This window comes from Budorcas taxicolor, chromosome 11 (assembly GCF_023091745.1).
Source record: "Budorcas taxicolor isolate Tak-1 chromosome 11, Takin1.1, whole genome shotgun sequence".
NCBI classification, from domain to species: Eukaryota; Metazoa; Chordata; class Mammalia; order Artiodactyla; family Bovidae; genus Budorcas; species Budorcas taxicolor.
In genome coordinates this window covers 97,921,097-97,939,859 of record NC_068920.1, presented here as the reverse complement: position 1 = coordinate 97,939,859, position 18,763 = coordinate 97,921,097, and the positions used below count along the sequence as shown (strand labels likewise).

The 18,763-nt window shown below is 38.4% G+C and overlaps 1 protein-coding gene across 2 annotated transcripts in view; it reads left to right on the top strand.

The window, feature by feature from the left end:
* The window catches only part of EFEMP1 (EGF containing fibulin extracellular matrix protein 1), a 70,245-nt gene extending 53,312 nt beyond the window's left edge, over positions 1–16,933 (top strand). For both annotated transcript variants that reach the window (XM_052648740.1, XM_052648741.1), the window contains exons 6-11: positions 3,132–3,251; positions 4,191–4,310; positions 5,539–5,658; positions 10,089–10,212; positions 10,292–10,487; positions 16,308–16,933. In XM_052648740.1, coding sequence (XP_052504700.1) covers positions 3,132–3,251; positions 4,191–4,310; positions 5,539–5,658; positions 10,089–10,212; positions 10,292–10,487; positions 16,308–16,469 — 842 coding nt within the window. In that variant the 3' untranslated portion in view covers positions 16,470–16,933. The remainder of the gene's footprint in view (positions 1–3,131; positions 3,252–4,190; positions 4,311–5,538; positions 5,659–10,088; positions 10,213–10,291; positions 10,488–16,307) is intronic.
* Positions 16,934–18,763: the final 1,830 nt, after the last annotated feature.

The window sequence follows — 18,763 nt, the reverse complement described above, 5'->3', positions numbered from 1 at the left end:
AGTGGCTCCAGTACTAGAACCGCAACACACGAGCCCTCCTTGAGAGCTCTAGTTGAGCTCTCTGAGGGCAGGGGCCAGGTCTGGTTTGTGTCATTGTTGTCTCCCCAGTCCCTGAAGTCTGCCAGCCAAGGAGATGCTCAGTGCAAGCATTTTGAATGACTGGAAGAACACAATATGGGGAGGCTGGCAAATAAGAAGTCAACTCAAGTGTTCTGGGTGCAATGTTGAGGCCCAGCACTAGGATGAAACTCTGTAATTGACTCCCTTCGTCCACTGACTTACATACTTCCTTGTACCATTAAATCAATGAAGAGTTCTTATTTTCTCTTAGGAACAGAGGATAAAAATGTCTGGGGACAGGCAACGCCACATTCAGTTTTCACCGATGAATGTAAGCTGTTGGTGTCAGGGTGTCCACTCTGAGCTCTCATAGGCCCTGGCCCTGCTCTCTCTGCCATTAGGCTCTGCTAGGTGCTGGGGCTAGTTAGTCCAGTCTCTGATGAAGGACCAGGAATTTGCAGTGACTGAAGCTGTGATTTAGGAGAAAATTGTTTGGAAAAAGTCATAGGCACCAAAGTTTTGCCCGTTGTAATAGGAAAATAAACAACTGAGGGTATAAGAAGTATAGAAAAAGAACAAACCCAGCCTACTATGGGAAGAATCAAAGCAAATGGACCATATGGTTAGAGCTCTTTATAAGATGGTAGGAGATGTCCTTAAATTCAGATCTAATCATGTGACTTCCCTGCTGTTCCCCTCACCCCCAGAATCAGCATTGCATTCCTCAACAGCATATAAGGTCTTCCCCATCTTATCCTCGCCCAACTCTGTTGTAACAACACCCTTTTCCTGCCAAAACAATTATACTTTAGCTTTGTCCCACGAGTTATAGTTCCCCAGTACATCACACAGTGTCATACTTTGCTACCTCTTTATAAGCTTTCAGTACCAGAGACATGCACTTCTGACAAACTCCTATTCAAATCTTAAATTCCAGGTCAAAGTCACTTCCTCTGGGAAGTGTTCCATATCTCCCCAAATATAGTCACTCCCTCCTCTATGCCAGTAATTCTCAAACTTTGATGGATTCTTTTTGTAAATTTCTAGCCTGTTATAGATCAGTACTTCTGCAGAGTACAATAGGAATGTTGCAGTAACACCAAATTGCTCTTCCTAAACACATGCTTCCAATTTCTATATTTATTCATTGTGGACTGGTCCAAATAGACCAGCAGTTGTCAGCAAGTCACGTGGAATGGTGCTCCCTCTATCTCTTGTACACTTCTCTATTTTTAATCTTATAATTCCATACAATAATTTGTTTTCATGCCTGTTTTCCATACAAGATGGAGTAGAATATACATATGATCATCATCATATGTTTAGCAGTATAAACCTACATTGCCAACCACAATGCTAACAAATAACAAAGGTTCAATGAATGTTTACTTGTTAAAAAGACATGTACCATTTATTCATCAAATATTTATTGAGGGCTTACTGTGTGCCAGGTGCTGGACCACTGTGGTAAACAAACAGATTTTACAGAAGCACAGCCCTCGTGGAGCTATTAGAAAGTACCAATTACATAACATAGCTATTGATATTGTCACCTGGCTATGATACTAGGTACTAGGAAAAACTGTGCCACAACAGCTGTTAATTAGTATGAACTTTCCATTCATTCAACTAATGTTTATTGAGCACCTACCGTGCCAGACCCTATTCTAGGTATTAAGCACACAACAGACAAAAAATACTTTATCTCCACCTCAAGGGGAGAAAATGGATATTATTTGCCATGCATTATAGTGAAGAAGACAGACAAGAAGCAAATAAACACATAACACAATGGCAGGGAGTGTCACTGGCTACAAAGAAATAAAAAAGCAGGACTAGGGGTAAATGGAGCAGAAGTTATTTTATATGGATGGACAGAAATGGCCTCCCTGACATGACATCTGATCAGACAGCTACATAAATTAGGAGGGAAGCTATGTGAACATTGTTATTGTTTATTTAATATTCAAGTTAAATCACATATATTTGCAGCTTATTCATAGTAGCTTCCATTTGTTTTTACCTATTTTGTGCAAGGAAGTTCGCCTGTATCATCTCATGTTATCCTCCCAACAACCCTACCACATTGTTGTATTATTACTCACAAAAGAGGAAGTGGAAGTTCTGAGAGGTTAAGACCAAGCTAGTAAATGCCAGAACAAAGAATTAAACTCAGGTTACCTCGTGGTACACTACCTACTTAAGCACACTGCCTCCCACACTTGTAGTTATTAAAATACCAGAAGAGTTCAGCATAAAGTTATGTTTTGTTTTCATTTTTCCCATAAGATAGTATCATTGCATTGAAAGTATATAATTATTATTTTAAATTACACATGCCATATTTGAGTTGTCACAAAGTATACAGTTGTAAATTAATGAAATTTTATTATGCTTCTAAAATATTAATTCTATTCTGCAAGTTCTCAATTGAGCACTTTATAGTTGGAAATATTTATATGAGAAGGACACAGGCTGGAACACTTGATCAGTGTGTCAGAAGGGCACTCTCAAAAAATAACTTGTTTAGTATTCCATTCCTTCCACAGCATTCTTTCACTTGATTCTCACAGAAACTTCATAAGAAACACATAGCAAGCATTACTGTCTACATTATATGGAAGAAAAAATGAACTACTGAACATTTGAGTGACTTCACCAACGTCACCCGCTAAGCAACAGCCTCCTTTCTTAGTTTTATACTATACCTCAATTCCTCCGTAGTTCTTTTCTACTTCTTTAATTATAAATAAGCTTTTATATTCCCAGCCTTACATTCTCACTTATATGTGAAATAGTCTTAATTACTTTTCCCTCTTTAAATCTCAACCATCCAGCCAGGTTTATGAAGTCTTTGTTCTTAACATTTCATTAGCTACAGAGAGCATACAAAAGTATATTTAAAGCACAGATACCCCAGTTTTTTAAAAAGAAAAATAATTATTTTTAAAATGAGGTCTCCAGGTTTTCTAGATAATGCTCTGCTGAGAACTTGAGATTAAACAGATCAATAATAGTAATTTGGATAGTCGGTAATTTGGTTCTCTTTGCGTGTGTGCTTAATAACCTAGATGTAGACGAATGCACCATCCCTCCATATTGCCACCAAAGATGTGTGAACACACCAGGATCATTTTATTGCCAGTGCAATCCTGGGTTTCAGTTGGCAGCAAACAACTATACCTGTGTAGGTAAGTCTTCTGGAAACAGCCAACCAATTTCTGTCTTCCCAGCAGTATCTCCAGTTTTCTATATTCATGGTTTCCATCAACTTCCCCATAGCTGAAAAGACAGTAACCAATCTGGTTTTTAAAAACACATCAAGATGTAAATGGAAAAAAATTTTAACTTTGGTTTTAGTTCTCCTCTGTGACAGTATCAAAAAAAGGTTTTAACTGTAGATCAATTGATATACACACACCAGTTAGTCAACAGTGTGTGATACAAACACTGAAGGTGCCAAAGGGGTTACTACAAGTTCAGATACATAAACTTTCTGCTGAGAGTGCATCTGATTTTCACATGCTTCTTCTACCCTTTCAGAATGCAATGTCACGGCACACAATTTTAAGATTGGCATGACATGGAAAAAATCTAGTGCAGGAAAAATGCCTTTTCACAATATTTTCAGTGCCTTAGAGCATTGCAAAACTCTGTATGGGTCTCAAAGGCTTATGTTATAATTGTAATGGAATTTAACAGGACCCATTTAAAAAGTAATAAATAGCACAGATAAATCTTCACTACAGCATGCTGAGAGACCGTATCAGTATGTGTCTTATATCAATTATTTATAGACTTGGCATTTTGCATTTTAACAATAAAAGAAAATAGATATTGGAATGTATATTTATTAGAATCATTAAATTCTTTTGGAAAGATTCATCAAACACCAAACTAACTGTCATTCCCAGGAAAAAAAATATTCTGGTATTTCTGAAGGTACATGACAGATGTTTGAAGTTGTTCCAATAAATATGAGACCTGAATGGATGTTCTCCAGTGAGCTTCTGCAAGGCAAAGAATCCAGTTAGGGAATTACTCACTTATCATCAGATGACATAGGTACAAAAGAGCAAGACTATGTTTAAAGACATAAATATATAAGTGTGTATGACCTTGCCTTTCAGATATAAATGAATGTGATGCCAGCAATCAATGTGCTCAGCAATGCTACAACATTCTTGGTTCATTCATCTGTCAGTGCAATCAAGGATATGAGCTAAGCAGTGACAGACTCAACTGTGAAGGTAAAATATTATTACCAAATAATTGGTAGTAATAGTACAGTTCCTGTCTTTGCTGTTGCTTTATCCGAGTATATACCTGTTTAAGAAAGCAAATTTTTATTATGTTCTAAAATCCAGTTAACTTAGTTCACTTATAATACTGTCTTTTTAGTATGTTATCAAAAGAAAGAAGAAAAAATAATTGAAATACTAGATGTAGGCTGGATCTGATAGTTAGCAAAGGTACTCTAGTGTCTTGCTTCTCAAGTGTTACGGGCCAGCAGAACTGGCACCTCCTAGGGGCCTGTGAAATTGTAGACTCTCACACCCCAGCCCGGACCTACTGAATCAAATTCTGTGTCTAATGAAAATTCCAGGGGACTAGTGGCATATTTAAGTTCAAAAGTAGCTGATTGCATGTCAGGAACACTAGAATAGAAACCAAAAGATCTGGCCTCTAGGCATCCCTGCCACTGCGTGCTCAGGGCACATTTCTTAAGATGCTTTCGTTTCACTCTCCACATGATCAAGAAGAGGGCCATTTAACTAGAGGGATCACAATCAGAGTCCACTGCACATGCTCGCTCCATTGTGTACTTCAAATGGCCTAAGACATCCTGAGGGATGCCATTGACACTTCATGCTCTTGACTTCCTCACAAACTGTCCCAGCTTTACTTGGGGCCACAAAGATCACACCCTACACAGAGAGGCCTCCCACCATGCCACTGCGCTCAAAACCAAAAGGGGCTGGCCCTGGACGGCTGCCTCTGCCCTTCTGAGCAAACTATAAGAACAGCACCATTGAGAAATGCAAAGCCTTCTGCCAGGGCATCAACCTCTAGAAGCTAGCATAGGGATGGAACTTGGAGTTCAAAACTCAGATGAACTTGGAAGCAGAGCCACCCAATTTCTGAGAAGGCAAATATGAATCTGCATCAAGGGTGGGTCTGCCAAGCACAACACGAGGATCATCAACCACAAACCACTTCTTTCAGTCTGCTCAGCTAGGATGGTTAGTTCCAGGATTTGCCAAAGTGTCAGCAGTAATTGAATAAAACTGATGGTAAGAAAATTCTCTGCTCTGTGAAGTTCCATGAGAAATAAGCTGATATTGTTAGAACTTGCATTTGAGCCTCTTATAAAGTATTACATTTCTGTTTCAGAGATTGCAATGTTTTAAAAAAAATACCAAAATAATGACATGTAAGTATTCAACTCTATGTTGTTGCTTTTGTCTGGTTCAACAGACATTGATGAATGCAGAACCTCGAGCTACTTGTGTCAATATCAGTGTGTCAATGAACCTGGGAAATTCTCATGTATGTGCCCCCAAGGATACCAAGTGGTGAGAGGTAGAACATGTCAGGGTAAGTTTATTGTTTTCAGATCTGTTAAGTTTTAACCAAGAAAAGCAGGGAGGAAGCATTGGAATCTCTACCACAGACTCTCGTTTTTTACAATTTGAGCTCTTTTTTCCCCTGTTGATCATGAGACATGCACACCTCATAAAAAGGATATTCACTGTTATCTTTCTTTGAAATTTAAAGTAATTATTTTTTCTTAAAATAGAAATAATTTTAATAAAATATTAATATGCCTTCTAAATAGCCTACATAATTCCTATGATATACATCTTCTAATCATCCAGCAAAAATTATTCAATTATTAAAATATTTTGCCATGAATTTGAGTATAGAACATAAGCTTAATGTGTGGCTAGGTGGACCTCAAAAAGATCTCAATACTCTAAAACACTAGGATTATAAACTGGATAGTAATAAGTGTTGACAAAGTCAGCATCATGTGTATTAAATGTGCCTGAATTCTTCAGTTAAAAAAAAAAACCTATTAATCCAAAAATAGCTAATGTCTTTAAATCCAGTTTTAAAATAAATATTCAGGTGATCTTCATAGTGACATATAGGTAGAAAAGATACAGCTCCCTACATAGGATGATTTCAGAATTTCTCTGAGAGATTTGAAAATCCTGGATAAATTGGTACAAACACATGTTTATATAAATAAGTGAAAAAAATGACTGAATTTGAAGACACAAAATCTGTTGAAGACCCAGCTATATGACATTCTATCTATACAATTTTAACAAACTGTCAGACTTCTCTGAGCCTGAACTTTCTCATTTGAAAAAGGGAGTTGAGGGAATGAAACGGAATAATACACAGAAAAACTATGAACTGTAAAGCCTGGAAAATTCAAGGTGTTTTTATGAAATTTACCTAGAAATATTAATTACCAGTAGCAAATTTTTTTCTAGAAGGACAGTAAAATTTTGTTAAGAAAAGAAAATATCTCGGAAAGGAGACAGGATTCTGAGTCTGCATCATGATTTTGCAGGGAAATATTAACTCACAGGAACATCTATTACCTGATGCTTTATAGCATGCATGTGATTATTCAACTAGAATCTAACCACAAAACATGAGCATAATCAGAATGTAGTTCATTACACAAGTAACATCTTTCTACCCCTTTCAAGGTTACTGGAGACTCTGTAATGTTAATTGTGGAAAAACGTTGCATTCCAGAGGTTTTATTTTCTGAACTCTAATTGAGACTTTTAACATGAATATTACATGCAGGAAAATGTTAGCCAGAGGGTTATCCTAACCAATTTCTCTGGAGCCCTTCAGACAAATATCTATGTGTTTTTCTAATCATAAATAGACTTGATACTCTGCAAAAGACAAGTTAACATTCAGTTACCTGCCTACTTTATGGAAACATTTATATCTGTTAGGATGAAAGGTGAAATGCAAATAAGGGATTCATCAGTGTTATATCTTGAAGAATATTTGTTAAACTAAAACATTTTTTGTGAAAGAGACCGTTCTTTTAAGGTATAAAACAATTGGTTTACCCAACTGAAAGCATCCCTTCCCAACAGTCCACAGGTTAAATTAATACCAAAAGAGTTTCGATTCTCACCTTCCCCTAAAAAGTTTATTTGGGGGATGAAATAACTGTTCTCATTTCCACAGTCTTGCAAAAATGAAAATTCTCTTTGTATGTGGTGGTTGGTGTGGGAAGGGGAAAGGGACAGTGGTAAGGAAGAGAAACAGAGAGAGAATACTCAGATACACAGACACACTCATGAAATATTTTAATACTATTAATCATTTCTGAAAAACCCTCCAAAATGATTAAGGAGCTGATTAGGCTAGGCTGTAAATTACTGGAAGTAATAAATAAAATTATTACATCAAGTTTCCTTTTGCCACTTTTGAACTCCATATAACAAACCAGTCCTGTAGCTAAACAGCATCTTTATTTTTCAAAAAAGTAAAAAATATTGAAAGGACAAGTCAGCTGTGATTTCTTCCGAGGAATCTAAGGTCTTTCTTTAGCCACAGCCAGTCCCAAAGAGATACTTTTTGTAACTGACTCTTGGAAACTGGATGGCTTTTCCAGTCTCCTCTTGGGTTCCAGAGAGCTCTTGCCAGTTTGGAAACTAAAAAAAAAATTTTTTTCTCCAAAGACAAAGAATGGAATTATTCTCATTTAGAGGATGCAGTACCTTGTGGTGGAAAGATGCCTGTCACTATCTGTATACACTTGAGTCAGCCACTTAACCCTTACTTGTTTTTCCTTCATGCCAAATAGAGATAACTTTCTCACTATCTCCGCATGTTGTGTGAAGAGCAACTTAGTTCAGTTCAGTCAGTTCAGTCATTCAGTCATGTCCAACTCTTGGCAACCCCATAAGCTGCAGCATGCCAGGCCTCCCTGTCCATCACCAACTCCCTGAGTTTACCCAAATTCATGTCCATTGAGTCGGTGCAACTTAGTTCAGTTTCAGTCAGTTCAGTCATTCATTCGTGTCCAACTCTTGGCAACCCCATGAGCCACAGCATGCCAGGCCTCCCTGTCCATCACCAACTTCCTGAGTTTACCCAAATTCATGTCCATTGAGTCAGTGATGCCATCCAATCATCTCATCCTCTGTCATCCCCTTCTCCTCCCGCCCTCAATCTTTCCCAGCATCAGGGTCTTTTCAAATGAGTCAGCTCTTCACATCAGGTGGCCAAAATATTGGAGTTTCAGCTTCAACATCAGTCCTTCCAGTGAATACCCAGGACTGATCTCCTTTAGGATGGACTGGTTGGATCTCCTTGCAGTCCAAGGGACTCTCAAGAGTCTTCACCAACACCACAGTTCAAAAGCATCAATTCTTTGGTGCTCAGCTTTCAGTCCAACTCTCACATTCAGTTTAATATTTGCTAAAATCCAGGTGCCTCCAGTGCATTCATGCTATGTGATAAAGGGATAAAAAGATGTGCACAATGGCGCTTACCCTCCAGGAGTTTACAAGCTAATAGAAGGATTGAAACAAACATGCAGATTTCAATAATGCAAAGCAGAAACCAATAAAGGCCCCAAAAGAGCAAAAATGAGATATAAGAATTCAGAGGGAAAAAAGAGATCACATCCCAGCAACTAGGCCATGACTGCCTTGTTAACAAGAATTCAGTAAAATTATTTATGGAATAAGTATATTAATGAATGAAAATATCTGATTGTGTGGAAGGAATGATTCAGAAAAGACTTATATCGGATAAAATCTTATCACTATTCAAATGTAAAGGGAGGCACACATAAGGTTATGCATAGTAATATAATTTTTGTCATTGTTGTAAATGTAATGGTTCTCTGGAGAAAATTCTCTCAGATGTTACCTGGGAACTCTTGATTCCCATGTCTAAACTTAAGTCTTTGTCCAGCCTGACCTTTCCACAACCCTCCTTCCTGAGACTCTCTTCTCTTCTGACCTCCTTGAACTGCATTTTCCTGGGTTGCTTCTCACTGCTGACTGCCTTTTCCTTAATTCTTCTTCTTCCCCATGATCTTTAAATAGCCACATTCTATGGGCTTCCCTGGTAGCTCAGCTGCCTGCAATGCAGGAGACCCCGGTTAGATTTCCAATTCGAGAAGATCTGCTGGAGAAGGGATAGGCTACCCACTCCAGTATTCTTGGGCTTCCCTGGTGGCTCAGCTGGTAAAGAATCTGCCCACAATGTGGGAGACCTGGGTTCAATCCCTGAGTTGGGGAGATCCCCTGGAGAAGGGAATGGCTACCCACTCCAGTATTCTGGCCTGGAGAATTCCATGGATTGTATAGTCCATGGGGTTGCAAAGAGTCAGGCACGACCAAGCGACTTTCACTTTCACATGCTGGAATGCTTCATAGCTTCATTTCTTTTCCTGTAAACAGCTTCTTAAGGACAGTGTAACCCACTCCCAGAGCACCCACTATCCAGCAGCATGTTACAACTTATTGAAACCACATTCTAGCTTTTCCCTCTCTTCAAGCTCCTGAGCCTGACGATAAACTTCCATCTCCAGAGTTTTTGTTTGCTGCTTTCTCACCCTGGAAGACCCTCCCCACCCCCATGATAAAAATCCTATCTAACCACCACCTTTTCTAGGCCAAGTTGAGAGGGCTCCTCCTTCCTTCAGCGTTCTCTAATCCCCCAAGAAGTGGTGTCTTTCACTTTTATTTAAGCAAAGTCAATGGCCTAGCATTTGGCTTTTAATTCAACAGATGAATAATAGATGCTTGATAAAATACAATGAAATGACACATATTAATCAGTTGAGAATGGTTTCACTACATCTGTTCTGAATTAAATGCAGTGAATTCAGGTCCCACCAAATTTTAGGTCTAAAATCAAATTAAACAGTCCAGATTCTCATATACTTCCTTCTGGTGGCAAATGGGCATCTGCCACTTAGGCAATTTACTTATATCAGTAAACTCTTTGACTCTGCATCTCTACAGATATAAATGAGTGTGAGACCACAAATGAATGTCGGGAAGATGAAATGTGTTGGAATTATCATGGCGGCTTCCGTTGTTACCCACGAAATCCTTGTCAAGATCCCTATGTTCTAACATCAGAGAAGTAAGAAAAACCAGAACTTTTGAAACTGAGAATCTTCTGATTTTACCAAGCCTAACAGTGAATACTTTTGTCTCTGCAGCCGATGTGTTTGCCCAGTCTCAAATGCAATGTGCCGAGAACTTCCTCAATCCATCGTCTACAAATACATGAGCATTCGATCTGATAGGTCTGTACCATCAGACATCTTCCAAATACAGGCCACAACCATTTATGCCAACACTATCAACACTTTTCGGATTAAATCTGGAAATGAAAATGGAGAGTTCTACCTAAGAGTAAGTATCCTGAGGGCAACCTTGGCAAACTTGGTTCAAGTTTGTTGTTGTTTGATAGTAATTCACTTGGAAAGAAAGCCAACATTTAAAAAGTTTTAATGTGCAGGCATTGTGTAAGGCCTTCCTGTATGCATTATCTCATAATCCTCTTAGTAATATTGATACTTAGTAAGATTAATATTTATCTCCATATTTTACAGAAAAGTGAGACCCAGGAAGATGAAATAGCTTCTCTAAAGTCACTCAGATAAAAATTACAGACTCTAACAGAGTTATATGTGATCACCAAAATACAAGCCTGCCTGCACACACACACACACACACACACACACACACACACACACACACACACACTAAATAGATACTACAAATCAGTGATAGCTATTTAATTGTACATAGAAAAACTAATTCTTACAGAACTGTTCAAAAACCCTGAATTCCTTATTGCTACATTCACAAGATTTGCACCAAAACTAAGACCCAGAAGTATCTGAGAAGTGACCCCAACCTCCCATCCTTTTACCATGTATACAACCAGTAAGTTGTACCATTCTTGCAAATTTCCAGGAAGACAATGTGAGGTCACCTTTATGTTTTCCTTTTCTTTCATTGCCTATACGAAATCTTTCTCTGAATTCTGCCATTTCTCTCTTCACAATGTCCCCTGTGTTATCTTTGCTTCCTCATGTCCCTGACTCTCTTTCTTTAAACTGGCTCTTAGCACCTCTCTAATCCCTCCAAAGGTTTCCCAGCAGATCTTCCTGACTCCATTGTTTCAGTCTTCTAGTCCCCATGCAAAATCTTAGCAAGTTCATTTTAGGTTAAAATTCTGACATTTTAAATATGGCTCACCACTTCATGTGAAAATGATGGCACCCCACCAACCAATTTGCAGAGTTACGGTAACTGTTTCATGTTAAGGATGTTATTCATCCAGTTACAATTTTCTCAAAACTCCTTTGGGCACTCTTCATTTTTAATCAAATTTTAAGGTCAATATTTCATTTTGAGAATATGAAAAGTAAATTGGGAAATTCATCCTTGTGGTAAAGTTTACAGATTTTTAATGTTTACACATTTATCCTGTTCTTTGATATATTAAGTTCCCTTCCAGCTCTAGAATTATGTGATTCTGTTTCTTTGCCAGTAAATTAAAAATGATTAATTTCTCATGACCAACTTCTGAAGAGAAAAACCCAACCCAAATACAATCTGTTACTATTCTTTTTTTCTAATAACTAAAAATAAACTTCTTTAACATTTGATGCTTTAAATTTGAGATATAATAGATATTTATAAGAAGTTTACTTTAAAGAAACTTCACACAGTTCAGATAATATCAATTTAATAATTTTATCCCAAAGAAATCACATTATTTATAACTCATGGCAACAAAATAGGTTCATTTAAAAATAATTTTCCACTTGGGACTCTTAGGTATAATTTAAGAAAAAAAATTTCCTAGGAGTATCAACAAATAGTTATGCAAAGTTCCTGCATATTTTTTAATAAACATGGCATTATTAAAGTTTTATGATTCATATCAGTGCACTTATCATAAATACAGTATTTTTCTCAAGTAAAAGCCCTTTTAATGAATGATATAAAACATTGTCAATTTTTATAATCCCAGAGTTAAATGCTACTATTTGAAAAACAAAAAGAAGCATTTAAAATAAAAAGATATTTCAAGACTACTTCTTATCACATAATTCAAAAAGTAGTTGTATAAAATCCTACAAAATGTCTTTATTGAAATTCCACTTGTGCAGAGGACATTTACAATCAGCAGGCATTAATTAAACACTTATTATATGCTCAGTTCCATGCTAAGTGTAAGTAATATACAGTTCCTTATATCAAAGAGCTTTAAATATTACTTTGTGGCATAGTTAACATCTACGAAAACAGCAGCAGTGTTTAACAGTGTTTAATTCCATGGCCCAAGACATCAAAAAATTAGGAGTTAAAGATAATTTCTTGAGAAGCATAAGACTGGACCTTATCCTTGAAAGAATCTGAGGGATATAGGATTTTATTTATATTCCTTTTGGGAGAATACTGAGAAAATCTTCTTCCTTAGAAAAGTGAACACATTAAAAAGAAGTAATACATGAAATTGAAGGTAGAATACCATCCTTCACCCACACCAACCAATATCTTTCCTCCCTTACTGAGACTTATTTTTCTTCATAACCCCTAGCACCACCTTCCATAATATTTATTTGTCAATGTCACCTACTATAATGTGAGGGCAATGAGCAGAAACATTGTCTATCTGTTCACTTTTCCATGCACAGCACATAGAATGAATAGTACCTGGCATTTTGCAAGTGCTCAAAAATATTTTTAAATGAATGAACTAATTCAGTCAACACCTTCAAGGTATCACTGTTACCTATAAGAGGCAAGTACCATGCTAGGTTCTAGAGATAGAGCAGTGAATAAAACCAAACCAGTTTTGGCCCCAGTGGGTCTTATGGTCAAGACATTGAACAAATGTTCACAGGTGTGCTGAATGTTTCAACTGAACATGGCAAATTCCTCATGAGTACACTACATGTCAACCCTAACCAAGGTAGTGGTGGTCTGGGAGCTTCCTGGAAGTAGATTTAAACTGAAGACTAGCAGTTAGAGACTAGCAAATGGAAGCAATAAAAAGCAGACAAGTTGATCTACAACTCCAGGTGCTATAGGCAGAGTGATTTGAGAGAAGCCTGGAGAGATGAGCAGGGCCTATATCACATAATGCATGACAAACCATAATAAGGGTTTCAAGAGTTGCTATCATATCATTAAAAAAATAAAAATAAAAACAACCCTGGCTACACTGTAGAGCCTGGATTGAAGTGGAGCAAAAATGGAAATGGAGAGACCATTAATTCAAAAGATGGGGGACTAGGGCAGTAGCAGTGTGTCCAAAAGAAGTGGACAGATTAATGATGATATACGAAGAACTACATGACTTTGTAAGCTGTTTTTTATGGGAAGGTGAAGGAGAATGAAACATCATGGATAACCTCCAAGTTTCTGTCTTGAGCAACAATAGATGATGGGGCCATTTACTGAGATAAGGAAGAAGGAGTTAGTGTGGAGAGGAAGCCAAGGAGTTCAGTTTGGACATATGGAGTGCTGGTTGCCTTGAGACTTCCAAGTAAATCTGAGTAGGGTATTGGATATGTGAGCTTGGAATTCATAGTATAGACTTTAAAGTCACTGGCAGATATGTCATACTTGAAGCCATGGCTATGGATGAGCTCACTCGGGGAGAGTGTGTAGGGAATAAGTGAGATCACTCAGAATTGGGCACTATTATAGTCATCCAGGACCTTAGCCTACAAATCTCTGGCCATGTCATCCCCCATGAACTTCAGCTTCATGTCACTCTGCCACCACCCCATAGCCACGTGATGGACACTTTTATCATGCAGAACAGTTCCACACTGGAATCTTAGTCTCCAGTGATCCCCTCAGGGACTGATTCTCCTTGTCTTTCATGCCCTCACTTTACCCTCAAAGTGCTGTTAGTCCTCTGACCCTTCACCCCCCATTTTCTTATAGCCTATCAATTTCCTAATGGACCCTTGAACTACTGTGATCAGCACTTCCACTCCCTGTCCAGCAACCCTAGATCAATCGCATAATCCATATCTATTTTCATACCCACCTTGTCAGCACAGATTGGTAATATTTTAAGTCTTCAGATGTGTCCTCAATATGCTCAACAATCCTATTACTTTCTTTTGTTCTTTCTTTTCAGTCACTGATCGCAAATGTCCCCATACTCTTTAAGTACTTTAGTTCAGTTGCTCAGTCATGTCTGACTCTTTGCAACACCATGGACTGCAGCACACCAGGTTTCCTGGACCATTACCAACTCCTGGAGCTTGCTCAAATTCATGTCCATGGAGTAGTCACCATTCATTTTCAGTAGGTGAACTCACCTCCTACTCTTCTGAAACCACTGAAACCAACAGTCATGAATTATTTGAACTTAACATCCTATCCCTTGCAAATTTAACTCCATGTGTCTCCTTTCTATCCTTCTTGCTTGAATTTTCCAAAGACAAACTTTTTTCATTTCTATCCATCAAGGCCAACTCACTCCTGTATTCTTCATTCCATTTCCTTTGGGAACTTACCCTATTAAATTCTAATATACCTCCTACATATCCAACTTGTTTTCCCTCTAGATGTTGCCTCCTCTCTCTGTTCTCCCTTCCTAGCCAAGGTTCTTAAAGCATAGTCTGTAATCACAATCTCTACTTTCTCACTTCCTACTCTTCCGCCTGCTATTCCCACTACCTTACTGAAATTGCTCTGGTAAAAAAAGCCACCAACAGCATCCATACTGCTATATCCAGAGGCATTTTTAGTCCTAGTCACCCTCATCCTCCCCTGCTCTATTGGGCACTTCTTGCTGTTCATCTGTTTTCTACTTAATTATCTATTTCTTCTCAGCTTCTTTCAATGGCTTCTCTTCTGCCCATCCTTAAATGTTGGCCTCTCCCAGACCCAGTATTATCATGTATCATGTATTATCATACATTTTCTCCCTTGGTTTAATGTCCATCTGTTGAAGTGACTGGGCTCCCCAGGTGGTGCTAGTATTAAAGAACCCGCCTGCCAGTGCAAGAGACATAAGAGACTCAGGTTCCATCCCTGGGTCAGGAAGACCCCCTGGAGGAGGGCATGGCAACCCATGCCAGTGTTCTTGCCTGGAGAATCCCATGGACAGAAGAGTCTGGCAGGCTACAGTCCATAGGGTCACAAAGAGTCGAACATGACTGAAGCAACTTAGCACACACACAGTTGAAGTGACAGCAAAAGTCCTAATCCATTGTTTCTATCCCTGCCCTCCTCTTGGCATCCAGATCCACACATCTACCTGCCTGCCTGTCCAAACTGATCTCTCTGGAGTCTCCAGTGCCCATCATATTGTCCATTAAAATGAAACTGCATCCACTTCTCCAGAACATCCTTCTTTACAAAACTCCCAATTATTCTGGGTGACTGTCCTCAGGCAATCAAAGACCTTCCCTTCATGCTTCAGAGTCCCTCTCTTTTTCCCTGTGTGTATACACCTCTATATGGACTTCCCTGGTGGCTGAAATGGTAAAGAATCTGCCTGCAATGCAGGAGACCCGAGTTTAATCCCTGGGTCTGGAAGATCCCCTAGAGAAGGGAACAGCAACCCACTCCAGTATTCTTGCCTGAAAAATTCCATGGACAGAGGAGCCTATCAGGCTGCAACCCATGGGGTCACAAGGAGTCAGACACGACTGAGCAACTAACACATACACATACATATGCTTCTATGTATCTTCATGTAACCCTGCATATCCCCACATATCTTAGCATTTTCCACATTCTATTAAAACTATTTACATATCTCTTTACCTATTAGAATATAAACAGATCCACAATGGTGAGAAGTGAAAGGTGACAACTTTTTTTATCAGTCAAAAAAATATCAGATTCTCACATAAACTGCAGTCTCTATAATGAGTCATTCTTACTTGAACTGCAGTCTCTTATTGATATAACTACTCAATAAAAATGAAGAGAAAATTTAACACAGAGAGATGAAAGAAAACAAAGAACTATGAAAAAAGCATGTCCCTATATCTGAAACTAATGACTGTGTGGGCAAGAGATAAGATTCAAGAAGGATTATAACCAAGAATGGACTAAGTAGTGACTTTAATCCTACCTCAGAATTCTTCCCCTAATTCTTATAAGGAAGTGTATTCACAAATAATAGAAACTCCAATAGAGGAAAAATTATTCTCTCACTCCCTTATTTTTCTTTCATTTTAGCAAACAAGTCCTGTAAGTGCAATGCTTGTGCTGGTGAAGTCGCTCTCAGGACCAAGAGAATATATAGTGGACCTGGAGATGCTGACAGTCAACAGTATAGGAACCTTCCGCACTAGTTCAGTGTTAAGATTGACAATAATAGTGGGGCCATTTTCATTTTAGTGTTTTTAAAGAATCCACTGTAGGCATTTAAATCAGCCAAAGAATATTGTTATCTTAAAGCACTATTTTATTTATAGACATATCTAGTTCATCTACATCTATATACTGTACACTCATAAATAATTCAAACAATTACACCATGGTATAAAGTGGGCATTTAATCTGTAAAGATTCAAAGGTTGTCTTTCTTACTGTATGTAAATTAGACATTAATCCACTAAACTGGTCTTCTTCAAGAGAGCTAAGCATACTCTTTCTGGTGAAACTTGGATTCTTTTCTGGAAAAGTGGGACCACGCAATGATTGTCTTCTGTGGTGCTTAAGGAAACTTACCACAGCTCCACTGACAGTCTTATAAGGAGACAGCCACCGTTACATTGAACAGCACGCAAGTTCAAGAATGAGATTTTAACTGCTTTGTAAGAAAATGGAAAAAGTCAATAAAGATATATTTCTTTAGAAAATGAGGGTATTTGTGTTGGTTTTTACTTTTATGATCAGTCTAAATGTAGTTGTTTATTACATAGTAATAAATCACTATCGCATAGTATAGTAGTTTCTATATTTTACATTTTTCCAGAAATTTTTGTTATGAATGTAAACAAAAACAGTAAGCAAAATTCCCCAAATGATTAAGATATCCCCTAGAAAATTATTATATTGAGAAATCTATGGGGAGGAGATGAGAAAACAAATTCATTTCTAAACCACTTTAGAGTTGACCAGCAGAAGCAAACTTGGTGTATTAGTCAGTTTGAGTTGCTATAACAAAATACTATAACTAACCGAGTGGCTTATAAACAACATACATTTATTTCTCACAGTCTGGAGGCTGGAAGTCCAAGATCAGGGTGCCAGCATGGTCAGGTTCTGATGACATGCATAAGCCCTGACCTTCTACCCCAACCTCTAAAATATATATAATTATAGAAGTACATATAATCCATGTATTAAAATGTGTCTATGTGCTCAGTTGCTCAGTTGTATCTATCCCTTTGTGACCCCATGGAATGTAGGCCACCAGGCATTTCTGTCCATGGAATTTTTCAGGTAAGAATACTGGAGTGGGTTGCCATTTCCTACCCCAGGGGATCTTCCCAGCCCAAGGATTGAACTCACATCTCTTGAACCTCTTGCATTGCTCCACCTGGGCAGCCCCTGCATAGGTTATATATACTTCTGGCTTCCCTGGTAGCTCAGCTGGTAAAGAATCCACCTGCAAGGCAGGAGACCCCAATTCAATTTGTGGGTCAGGAAGATTCTCTGGAGAATGGATAGGTTACCCACCCCAGTATTCCCTGGTGGCTCAGTCAGTTAAAGACTCCGCCTGCAATGTGGGAGGCCTGGGTTCCATCCCTGGGTTGGGAAGACCCCCTGGAGGAGGGCATGGCAACCCATTCTAGTATTCTTGCCTGGATAATCCCTATGGATAGAGGAGCCTGGCAGGCTGCAGCCCAGAGTTGCAAAGAGTCAGACACAACTGAGTGACTAAGCACACACAGTGTAGAATATATTATTTATATATTTATATAATTTATATAAAATAATTTATATATTTGTACAAGTTAAATATAATCTATGATAAAAAAAAGACTGAAGCGACTTAGCAGCAGCAGCATCATGATAAAACAATAATATATTTTATGTATATATTTTGGGGACCTACAGAAGCCATTAATTGCAAACAAGATGGTTTCCCTTTTATCCCAACACCTAGTCCTATTCACAAACCATAAACACATGAAAAGGGTTGATAAAGTGTCACTGATGCAATCCTCGTTCTTCTTTTTAATTGTAAAATATGGATAAAACTCACCATTTTACAGTGTACAATTCAGTGGTGTTTAGTATATTACAATATTTTGCAAATATCACTACTACCTAGTTTTGTAACATGCCCATCACTCAGAAATTAAGTCCATACCCATTAGCAGTCAATCCTCATTCCCCCTTCCCACAAGCTTTGGTGGGAATTCCCACTTATCTAGTTTCTATCTCTCTGAATTTGCCTATTACTCTTGCCTGGAAAATCCCATGGATGGAGGAGCCTGGTAGGCTGCAGTCCATGGGGTCGCGAAGAGTCGGCCACGACTGAGCGACTTCACTTTCCCTTTTCACTTTCATGCATTGGAGAAGGAAATGGCAACCCACTCCAGTGTTCTTGCCTGGAGAATCCCAGGGACGGGGGAGTGGTGGGCTTCCGTCTATGGGGTCGCACAGAGTTGGACACGACCGAAGCGACTTAGCAGCAGCAGCAGATGTTTCATCCAACTAGAATCATACAACACATGTCC